At 36.8% G+C, this 12885-nt stretch overlaps 1 protein-coding gene across 4 annotated transcripts in view; it reads left to right on the forward strand.

Moving 5' to 3' along the window:
• LOC118276605 (nephrin-like) overlaps positions 1–12885 on the forward strand; it is a 477612-nt gene that overhangs the window by 297318 nt on the left and 167409 nt on the right. For all 4 annotated transcript variants that reach the window (XM_050699883.1, XM_050699882.1, XM_050699885.1 and 1 more), the window contains one exon: positions 3755–3961. In XM_050699883.1, the coding sequence (XP_050555840.1) occupies positions 3862–3961 (100 nt within the window). In that variant the 5' untranslated portion in view covers positions 3755–3861. The remainder of the gene's footprint in view (positions 1–3754; positions 3962–12885) is intronic.

A 12885-nucleotide genomic window follows, 5' to 3' on the forward strand; every position in this document is an offset into this window, starting at 1 on the left:
GATTTAGTAGGTCATTATTACACAATTACATAATAGTTATATGGATACATATTCGTGTCTTGTCACTCCACCGTGTCACGAACAGGTCTGCTTATGACCACAATATAAGCGCCGTAATTGTTACATTAAGCTCAATATAAATATACTACGAAAAGCTATTCATAGTAGTCACGACTTAGGAATCAAACTTGGTGTTACATCAATCATGTGATCCAGATATCAACAATGTATAAATGTCCACTGTCGACCAAAGACATCTTCACACACATTAATGCTCAAACCTTTTTTGAGTATTAATCACCACGCTTGCTCAAAGCAGGTTAGCGAATTCAATCTTATAATTAGAAATTATAAGCCCAGGTTTCCTCACGATGTTTTCCTTCACCGTTAATCAGTGGGGTCTAAATAATCTTAGAAAGTACATATAACTCGGAAAAAGTCACATTGGTACTTGCTGTTGATAGGTTTCGAACCCGGACTCTCATATACATATAAGAAGCAGGCGTCTGAAACCTCCGAGACACGACGGGACGAAAACTAAGTAACTTTTCTCGTTATTGGTATTCTTACATATATACCCTTTTTGTACCACGACGTTGGTATGTAAGCACAAGGCCCACCTGATGGTAAGTGCTTACAGTAGCCTATAAACTATTCTGAATATCGACACAAGTAATTTACCTAAGCATTGCAAAAATACACAGCAATTTTCCTTGCATTTTGTTGTCAATATTGTGACTTAAATTAAGGCTTTACAAAGCCAGTACTGATTAACATCAGTAGAATATTAAAAACAAAACGTACAGCTCCTTAGTACTTTTAAAACACAAACTTATTACCGAAGGTACAATGCACAGCGCAATCATTATACATAAATATGGAAACAAACCGAGTATCCATTTACGTTCTACTTCAACTTACAAAAAGCATACTTAAATGAAACAAGCAACTGAGCATTTAACTACAACTCATAAAAAATAAAAAAACAAAAGAAATAATATACTCTTTACTCTCAACGGATGTAGGTAATAATAGTTATTTAATTTTCATTGTACTATTATTTCATAATCACTGCTGAACTATGAGGCTCCTCTATAAAGAAGGATTTGACATAATCTAAAAGTTCGGCCATCTGGCTGAATTGAGCAAGCGTGGTGATTAATGCTTAAACCTTATCTGTGTGAGAAAAGGCCTTTGGTCAGCAGTAGCCACTTACAGGCTGTTGATGTGTGAATGATGTAAACGTTTGGCAGGGTTTAAGATCGCAGTTTAAAACGTTCAAATCTCTTAAAGTGCACTGTTACCCGATCTCTGCCGAAGTATCTTACAGCTAAAAAAAAACATACCGGCCGGATTGAGAACCTCCTCCTTTTTGGGAAGTCGGTTTAAAATAGGAATCACTACTTCGGTCTAAGTTTTTGACCTTCTTAGAATTGAGTACTATCTATACAATCTATCTACCTATATCATAAAAATAGAAAAAAAAAACTACGTTTAAGAGACGCGACTTCAAAAAGCAAAATACTAAAAAAAGACTAATAAGGAAAAAAATACTATTATAAGTATTTATAGGTTATCCACCCACTCATAAGTTAGAAGTGGGCGCCGTTGATAGGTCAAAAGTGGGTGACATAAGGACATAAGTTCTTAACAAAATTATTCATTAAAACCTAAATAGATACCTAATATGTAAGCTGTTTACAATTTTGTGATCATTAAGTTATATTATTTTGACATAAGCTTACGGCACCTCCTCCTTTTAAGAAGTCGGTAAAAGCCGACCTTATTGCAAACATTTTGGGCAAAAACAAGTATAGTCCATTAGTTGGCTCCTATGACACCCACATAAAGAGTAACGTAACTAAAGATATACCCGGAGCTGCGGACTACCTACGCGTTTACCGGAGCTCCGGCTCGAAAAGCAGGAGTATGAACGGGGTGATTTTTAGTTAGTAAGAGTCTGACACACCCTCCCTCTCTCCCCCAAGACGGGAGAAGTCATTGGACGATTTTACCCCCACAAAAAAAAACGATAGATACTCTCTCTGCTATCATTACACAGCTACTTCGAATGACGTCAAAAAAACAAAATCAAAAGCATAATAATCACCCCTTGTTCTCGATGATCTAAAAATAAGTACTATTTTTATCCGAAGATAGTCATTTTGTTTCAGATAATTAGTAGTTAGGTCTCATGAGACGGGTATAATCACTAGTGAACCTAGGCTATCGATGGTACCTAGCTGTTAGGTTCTGACGTGAGAGCTAGCTGCGACTTGGTGTAGTCTTGTTATTGCGGATGGTTTTAATGCTGTATTTTTAAGTTGTTTATAAGTTTGTGGCTATTATATGTTTTTTAACTCTTATAGTTACTAATAAATATTAATAATATCATTAAAATTTAAAACAGAATATTTACCATGTTTATTAGTCTTTGTGAATTTCCGATATTTCGACACTGTTGCAAGGCGATGATCATTATGCGGGTGGATATTTATATGGAGACAAATCAGTTTACACTCTTTCTAGTTAATTTTTTGCCAACGACACCGCTACCACTGTCACTTGTCTCACTTTATAACCCGATTTACTTTTCGACACACAAAACTCACTGAAGCTTATTAACATGGTAAATATCCCATTTTAAGTTCTAATGATATTTGTGGCTGGAGTTACTTATACTAAGTTAAAAAAATTAAAATTTGGAATTGGATTGGGTCAAGAAATTAGTATTAGTAATCTGCTTATATCACGTAGTTTTCTCGTAGTTATAAATTGCCTACCGATATGGATTTTTCTTTATCAAAATAAGGTTTCACTACAAATCCATGTTTTTTTTTTTAATATTAGGACAAAATTAGACCTAACAAAACACTACACAATCATCGTAAAATTAAAAACGCATCAATACACAATATAAACATACAAAACACTACACAATTCACCAACAATTTAACCCTACAAACAAAAATGAATCCTTAATTGAAACGAACACAATTATTTGCCTACACGACCTGCCATGGTCAATCGGACCCCGTCAAAGGCTGCATAAATTTTTAATCTGTCAATAAGCGTCAAATGTGTTGTCATTAACCCGTAGTGTGCTTGTCCAACTGACGGGTCAATTTGCCCAGCTTATTAAAGCATCAATCAGACGTTTTTATTGCAAACGGGTTAATTGCTGAGCTACTGAGTATGGGTATTTATTGGTATTGTTCTGACGATGGTGTTGTAGTGGTAAGGGCCATTTTTGAAGTGTATGTCAATGGGATTGAGTGATTTACAGCAGTTTAGTTCCTTAGTTATTATTGCATAAAGTTCTTTATATTAACCATGCAGAAGGTCTACACCCTGTACATATTGCAAGAAATAAAACGCACTAAAAAATCAATTCTTAATGTCTATCATCAAAGTATGAAGTGTGGGAGAGCCATGCTTCGGAACGAATGGGCCGACTCGACCGAAGTGATACCACGGCCTCAAAGAAAACTGACGTGAAACAATGTTTGCGTTGTGTTTCGTTGTGTGAGTGAGGTTACCGGAGGCCAAATTAGCCCCCTTCCCAATCTTCCCAATCCCCGTTTTCCTAACAACCCTTAAATTCCTAACCCCCAAAAGACACGCAGCGCACTTATAACGTCACTAGTGTTGTCAGGTGTCCATGGGCGGTGGCGATTGTATTAGGTGATCCGTCTGCCGGTTAACCGGCTTCTACCATAAAAAAATCTAACCACAAAATCCTTTCTTGTTTCAGGTACTAAATGCATCGCAACGCAAGTGTTAAAAGTGAGAACAAGTGTTAGTGATGTGCCACATGAAAGTGCTTCATATCGATATCGATAGATACGACTTGTGTTGACAATGCCGCTGTCGAGGTCGCATGTGATATCGAGTGTGCTCTGCACTATTCTGCTGCAGTACTGCGTCGAGAGTCAGCAGGAAAACCTTATTGAGGAAGCATGTATGTATCTGGTTACTTTAACTCTCTGCTTTTAGTAGATTTAATTAATGTTTATTACTTTTATAATAACTGTTAAGATCTCTTAATATCGCTATCTCTTAATATCGCGGACTCTTCTTCATGAGTAGCATACGGGGACCTGGCTTGGCTCATGCTGAAGAGTCCCTCTGTGACTCGAAACTAGTAAAGCAGTTATGTTTAGTTAATGTTATGAAACAATGAAGTTAATTTTGTAAATAGTATTGCCATGACACTTATACTAAAACTATGAGGTTCCCGATTCCCGATATCCCAACAACACCTTAATTCCTAACCCCTCAAAAAGCCGGCAACGCACTTGTAACGCCTCTGGTGTTTGGGGTGTCGATAGGCGGCTGCGATTGCTAACCATCAGGTGATACGTCTACTCGTTTGCCGGCTTATACCATCAACAAGCTTACCCTTTGGAAAATGGTAGATCACATGACAATCACAGTAGCAACTGACTTAGCATCCTCGAAAATCAAATTATATTTACAATTTATTGACAGACAGACAGACTCGCTTTAATCACGATCAGTAAACAAACCTAAGTGTACACAGCCCTAACATTAAGACTATTTGTAGGGTTGTCACACTGTCAATATTTGGAATCAATTGTTGCCTAAAATAGGAGCGGATTCTGATTCAACAATGTTGTGCGTGCTTTGGGGTTTTGCCAACCCTATTCGTGTTGACTAGTAGTTTGGATTTGATCTCTATATGTATATTGACTAGTTGGAATGGATTATGTAATATTATACCTTTTATATCCTTAAGGGGTAAGCTGATGTTCTAATAGTAGGTTATGTTGCAACTAATAATAATAATCGGAACTGCGGTCTATCTAGCGGGGCTACGGCTCGAAAAGGCAGGAGTGGGAACGGGTTAGTTTTTTGTCAGTAAGAGTCTGACAGTCTCTCTCGCCTCGTCCAAGGCGGGAGAAGACATTGAATGATTTACACAGCTATCAGGAAAGCATTGTAAGGAAACCTGGGCTTACAGTTTCTAATTATAAGTTGGAAATCATCAACTTGCATTGAGCAAGCGTGGTGATTAATGCTCAAACCTTCTCCCAGTGAGAAGAGGCTTCTAGTCAGCCGTGGCCACTTATAGGCTGTTGATGTATGTGTGATACACAGCTGATGTGTATAATTTCAAATATCGTGTTATTACTGAGAATTCAGCCACAAAACACACGTTAAACAATGTACCAAAACACATAAATGTTTATTATATGAAATATTCGTTAATTTAAGGCCTTACCTAATTATAAATGAAACAGAATTTCGGAACACTCTGTATAGTCTGAATAATAGAACAACCTGTATAGTGTGAATATCTGAAAATGCGAAATACGTTAATTAGTTTGGCCATAATTGATGAACATTATTATGTAGAAGTATTGTTCTAAAAAAACATTATTATAACATAGCTCATATAAGTTGACCTCTCTGAAGTTAGTCGGTTTACTGAATGAGTGACACATCGGTATGACCCACAATTATAGGTACCTACTTGTAGCATACTTCAGTCGGGTCAAACTTGTGTGGTGCTAAAATGTCGTGGTGGCCCGGTGGTTAAGACGCCCGCTTCTCATGCATGAGAGTGCGGGTTCGAAACTTACCAACGGCAAGTACCAATGTGACTTTTTCCGTGTTGTATGTACTTTCTAAGACTATTTAGACATTGTCTGTCAGTCTGTTTGTTAATCATGGTGCTCGTTCCAAAGTGTAGCTTCGAATGGAAAAACGAGCAAGAAACTCCATCGTTACTCTTTTTAAAAAAAAATATTGTTTTACAATCTCACTGATACATTATTAAAAATGACAATACAAAATGAATGGGACTACAAGACCTTTTCATGAAGTAAAAAACATCTTAATATGATTGATTCAAACATGTACACTTACAAATTGTAAAAATGCTTCGATATGCATATACTACCGTACTACTAGCGACCCATCCCAGCTTCGCATAGGAGCAATGGTGATATATTATACATGTATTATACATATAAACCTTCCTCTTGAATGACTCAATCTAATAAAAAAAACTGCATCAAAATCCGTTGCGTAGTTTTAAAGATTTAAGCATACAAAGGTACATAGAGACAGAGAAAGCGACTCTATTTTATACTATAGGTATATATAGAGATTGGGACTTATTTACCCGTCCCTAAATTACATAAGAGCTGTCACTAAGAATCAATTACATGAGTACAATGGGGTCAGTAGCATTGCCCCAATTTCGGTCATTACATCACACAGTCGGCAAATGAGGGAAAGCCCATTACCGGCCTTACCACCATAAATCCTTTTAAAATAAGGGTTTTAAGGGAGGAGTTTTTAAACAGTATCTTTTTGGCGACATTTTGTGAGACGGACAAAAGGAAAATTTTAATGAAATCCTAACATATAATGGCGTTTAATCCCAGAATACTTATGTAAGACGTATTTTATGTAATAGCTTTTTTCCAGTTATGTTTTAAAGTCTTGTGTAATAGAAGCCGGGTTTATTATCGTACTATTGTATTGAGTACAGTTACAGACTCTGTTGAGTAGGCAAACGTTTCTAAAAACAATAATTTACATCTTATTTTGCCCTATTTGGGAGTTGAACCCAAGACCCTTTATTTCAACGTCATAATTATGACTCTATTTTTTTAACGTGTCCCACACTATGTATTGTCCTGTGTCGTGGGAGCGGTTACAAACATACAATTTCACATAGAAGTAAACCCACACCCGAAACAACCAATTTGTGGATCACAGTAGCTGGTTGTCTAGCTACCGTACCAACTGTGCAGTCTATCAACGAAGCCATAAATTATGCTATAACTTTTTAATATCAGAAAAGAATATGAATATGTACTTCTAGGGTGATATAGGCACACATTATCACAGCAACAGTCTAGAAGTAGGCCCCTGCTGACCAAAGGCCTTTTTTTCTCATACGGAGAATCAACAACCTCTAAGTGGCCATGGCTGACCAAAGGCCTTTTCTCATACGAAGAATGTTTGAGCATTAATCACCACGCTTACTCAATGCAGGTTGGCGATATAGGCAATTAATTTTAAATCCATTCATGAATGCTTTAGACTTTGGCTACCACAGCTTCTAGTTGAGTGCGCAATGTACGTTGTACCGTGGACCAATGTATGCGGAAAATTGTTATACTGCTGGCTATATAAAGTAAGCAAGCTTATATTCCAGGGAGTTATGAGTATGTAAGTAAACACTGGTTTATTTATAAGTAAGCTACATTTTGTTCATTACCTTTTAAAATAAAATAGTGTCTTATGTTTCGTAACATCAAAACATCACGCCTTTTATCCCCGAAGCGGTAGGCAGAGGTGCACATTACGGCACGCAATTCGACTGTACAATAGTCACCCACTTTTCATCATTAATGTTATAAGTCCCATGTAATAGGGGGTAAGTCTATTGCCATATACTAGGCACAATTCTAGACTCCGTGCTACCACTGAGAAATTTTGGAAATCCCGAAAAAAGCCCAGTAATACTTCGCCCGACCCGGGAATCGAAGCCGAGACCCTTTGCCCGGCAGTCGCACTTGCAACCACTCGGCCAACGAGGCAACGAGGCAGTTTAAAATAAAATAAAATACTATTATTAGCTCAGAGTGGGCTCCGTGTCTCGGAAAGCACGTAAAAACGCGTTGGTTCTGGGACTGAATTCTCTCTGGTCGTGTCAGTCTTCCGTCCTATCGGGTTTAAAGAGTGATGGAACAGAGAGTGCACCTGTGTTTATGAACACACTTGTGCATTATAATATTTCCTGGGTTGTGGGCTAGTCTAGTTAGACTTCCTGATCCGGAGCTGCGGACTACCTAGCGGATTTACTGGGTCTCCGGCTCAAAAAGCAGGAGACGGAGGAACGGGATGGTTTTGGTCTGTAAGGGTCTGACAATACCTCTCGCCTCGCCCTAAGCGGGAGAAATAATTAGATGATTATCCCTCCTCAAAAAAAAGTCTATTTAGACTTGCCACCATGATCGAAATCGATCGGGAGACTGGTATATTAGACAACAATAGAAAACACATCATGTATAGTGTGGATCCCAAGATCCGCAAGAAGTGAGAAGAGAAGAGTTAAGGACAAATGCCAAAAACTACCAATAATGTCCTCAAAAGTATTATTACCAATCGTACAAATACAAACCTTAAGATCTAAGAATTTGAGTATACATTAAAAGCAGATATTTGCAATCTAGATACAATATGAATAACCTGATCTTAGCAACAGCATAAAAAATGATACCCAAACCATTTTTTTCTAGAAATTTCGCCCTTAATAATATCAGTAATACGTCTTAATACCGTGGATCAACACAGCCTCCGCGATGACGTAATATTTGTTCATAATTAGGAGAGGTACGTCAGAACGGCTTAAGATCCTCCCAGACATTGGTAGATTACATCGTCTATAGAAAATTTCGTGATTAATATTGTAATAGTGACTTGGCGTAAAATAGACGTATATGCGCGTCTTTTATCTTAGTAAGCTTTACGTTCATGATTCGTGACGAATTGGTAAGCGTTTTCGAGTTTTGGGAGCGTATTATTTGGTTTGAGGGGTAATTAAGTCCATGGTAGTTTGTGCTTACATAGTGTACATATGGTAAAGCTACTATTGTTCAAATAGGGAGAAATCTGAGCCTCAATATTCATGAAATTCAGGGTTCAAAAGTATACTGTCACACTGACGAAAATAAGGCATGAAGTTTTGTCTGTTTATGTGTATTATTATATTAATTATTCTGACTAGGCCCGCGTGCTTAAAAATCTTTTAAGATATTAATGTTTATTTCTATTCAATTAATTACATCTATACAACAACATACCCTTAATAATTCTAACTCATTCGCTAATGCTAGCGGCTTCACAATCCCGTGGGATAAAAAGTATCTTATCACTTAACTCAGCTCAAAATCCGTTCAGCAGCAAACAAACAAACTTTCACGTACCTATATAACATTAGTGTGATACACGAATTACGACACTATCACACAGTAAATAAATACTCTAAAATATACAACTCAATCTTGAAAACTCTCCTTCGCTTTTCCAAACCAAAAAAAGTACAGTCACATTAAATTATTCCATTTAGAACGCTCAGTACTTCTGTACAGTATTACTTGAAATCTTCCCTCTTATGATTGCAAACAAAATTATAAGAGAAACAAATATATCTGCGCCTGTCTGTCTCCTTTTTCCTTAATCCGGGACATTTCAGCACGATGCCAGTGGTCATTTTAATTAAATCATTCAATTTCGGCGACGCTGGGGTCGACGGAAACTGCCGATGGTTGCCGAAAGTTGCCGAAGTGTGGGAATGATGGCGGCGTTGAGATTTAGGGTGGTTTTGCTACCAGAGATGTGCTATGTAGCTATGTTACGAAGATGTAATAGCTAAGCTTTGAAACTATGTGACCGTTTCTACTGATACTTAGCTATGTAGCTGTGCAAGGAAATGCGCAGCTCGAATGTATTCTATTGATACCTTTTTTTTTGAGTGGGGAAAATCATCCAGTGATTTCTCCCGCCTTGGGTGAGGCGGGAGGGAGTGTCAGACTCTTACTGACTAAAAACCACCCCGTTCCTTCTCCTGCTTTGAGCCGCAGCCCCGGTAACCTTTTACGTTGTCCGCAGCTCATTCTATTGATACCTAGGGAAGCCATCCATAGCACACATCCATAGCACGCATCTAATACGTTACTTTGTAAGACGTAACGACCAACTCCTAAAGTTAATTCCGTTTTATCTAAGTAAAGTAGCCTTATATGACAAAATATAAAAATACTTGTCTATTTTTTTTTTTATTAAAAACTGACAGACTAATTAGATTTTTAATTTTCATACCCGGTCGACTACCGTATAGCGTTGCGGGCCTTTTAAGGGGAGGGGGGGTTTACTAGTACATACATAGATATATTGTTTCATTTAACGAGACAATGGTTTATGTACTAATTAATGAACTCATTGAATAAAATATCATATTCCAATTTACCTGAATTCTGAATACTATAGCAAATAGCTTAGTTTTCAAACCCTCTTCTCCGAATTGACAACAAAATTGGTTTACAGCTAGGATTTAGGTTACAGTTTGTAGTATTAAAGTATTATCACGAAATTCGAGACTTGGTGCTATTACTAGGAATTTTCCAAAACTGTTTAGTTTTAACAATATTTTACTTGAATAGGTCAAACTTAAGACTTGCTGCGCGACAGTCTTACTTACCACCACTGGATTAACCAGGCAGTCTCAAAACACTTAATAATTTGTTTAAAAATTCATTATATCATTACATTAAAATGTTATAAACCCGCCTACTTATGTACAAGTTGTTTCATTTTATGAAATTTTTAACTTGTATACGTGAAGTGTGGGACAGCCATGCTTAGGCACAAATGGGCCGGCTCGGCCAGAGTGATGCCACGGCCTCACAGAAAACCGACGTGAAACAACGCTTGTATTGTGTTTCGTTGTGCGAGTGAGGTTACCGGAGGCCCAATCTTCCCAATCCCCGATTCCCCAACAACCCTTAAATTCCTAATCCCCAAAAGGCCGGCAACGCACTTGTAACGCCTCTGGTGTTTCAAGTGTCCATGGGCGGTGGCGATTGCTTACCATCAGGGGCCTTAGTCTGCTAATATAATTGCATTACAATTGTGTCAGAACGGTTGATCATAGAGCAGTGCAAGAGGGAAGGAGCTATACAACCTACATAGCTCTGTCCCTCTTGCACTGCTCAATGATCGACCGTTCTGACACAATTGTAATAGCAGACTAAGGCCCCTGGTGATCCGTCAGCTCGTTTACCGGTTTATACCATAAAAAAATGGTTAGGTACAAAAATTTACTATTCAGTAAATTTTGAAACAACTAAAATCCATTAACTACATAGTTTCTGCTGTGTTTTTTAAGAAACAAAAACGATGGATACTCCTAAATGGATTTAGAATTCATTTTCAATGCATTAGATTCGCTTTTCAGCGCTACATTCAGTCCATTTATTATTGAAATGGTCGAGTCATAAATTTATGGATCCTGTGCGAATGTCGAAACTGTAAATCTCTTGGAGTCGTTAAAGTTTTCATCTAGTTTTCGATTCTATTGTGTTTTTGTTTCTTGGTCTTATTGCGTCATAATAGAGATTTTCGTTTCAATTATTTCTTTTGTTTTTTCTATTCTAATGTACCATTTCGAATGTGCTTGCGTTGTAGGAAATGTAATAGCATAGATATTTTTATAATAACTATCGTGAGACTTACTAAATAACTTACGACTATAGTAGACTGAGCGACGTCGCCGCATCTGCGCACGCTGCTCATGATGAAGAGTCCTTCGGTGACTCGAAACTAGTAGAGCTTTTCTCTATTAATGTACGTGTGTAAACAGTGATTTTTAGTTAATATAGCATATATATTATTAGGAAATGGTATAAATTCTGTAATACTACATACTATTATACAGCTACATCTTTGATGTACTAGGATCATACAGATAATTAAAATAAAAAAAACTTGATAAATATTTTCCTAATTGTGAATAGATTCAAATAACATGCTATTACTTACTAGATAGGCCTAATATATTAGTAAAAGTGTTTTAATACGTTATACATATGTCGGAACGGAAATCTACGCGAGACACAAAGTGCTTTCTATTGCGTCTCATATACCAACAGACAAGAGAGAAAAAAAACACAAACAGGCCAAAAATTGAAATAAACAATTTCACATCAAAACAGATAGAAATTAGGGGTGTTTCCGTTTTCATCCCACGTTTTCATCCCAGGAGTTAAAAATAATAATAATTATTCCGCTTTCAACCCGCAACAAAAATGGACTCCGTTTTCAACCCACGGCATAGTACATAACTATTAAGTAACTTATGTACTTATGTAAGTAACGTTAGCAGACAAACAAACTTTGTTAGAAAAATCTTTATTCTTAATTAACACAACTAAGTCTTTAGAATATTGATATCTAGAAAATCACAGATTCGTACTATTATCAATTCTACATTTTAAAAAAATCACAGATTGTAAGTATTATTCATCCTACATCCTACATCTGTGCTGCCCATGTCACCATGAATGACATATAGCTGCATAAATGGTCGTATGCAACATTTAAATATTCCGTCTCCAAAAAACATTGCAAGTTAACTCATTCGATTTCTAGCTTCATGTGTAGCGAACGCAATTATTCTATTAATCTATTATTATCTTCGTAATCAAACAGTAAAAAATCTTTGAAGGTGTTCGGTATTTCTACTTCACTTTTGTTCTTAAATACTAATTTAGAAACATTTTGACTTCTGTTTCGGGCATCGAAAAATGCTGTTTTCACACTTGAGAACTTGGGGATTTCTTCTACTAAATCTAACCCTTGTTCTTTTATTAATAAAACTTCATTTTCGTAGATCTGTTGAATAGGGCGACCATCGGCAGATTTGACTTGTTCTTTTATTTTCTTCATCAAATTATAAGTATAAAAAGTTTAAATAGTTTAAGATTATTTTTCTGTCTGTACAAAAAACAATTATAAACTGCAGTGGGTAGAAACCGGAATATATTTTAGGTAGAATACGGAAAAAACAACTATTATTATGATTGTGGGTAGAACACGGACTAAGATTTGGGTAGAAAACGGAATAAAATATTTGTGGGATGAAAACTTGGGATGAAAACGGAAACACCCAAATTAGGTGAAGAAGAAAAAAAATTGCTAATTAACCATAATAATTGCCTTCAGTTGCAATCACAAGCGTCAACACGTAATTGGGCATTAACATGATTACGTCAAAATTCGTTCAGACACTGGCTTTACGTAATTAGGGAAGGACTATGCGGGTCTTTGTGTTTACACGATTTC

Source organism: Spodoptera frugiperda, chromosome 17, assembly GCF_023101765.2.
Source record: "Spodoptera frugiperda isolate SF20-4 chromosome 17, AGI-APGP_CSIRO_Sfru_2.0, whole genome shotgun sequence".
Lineage (NCBI taxonomy): Eukaryota > Metazoa > Arthropoda > Insecta > Lepidoptera > Noctuidae > Spodoptera > Spodoptera frugiperda.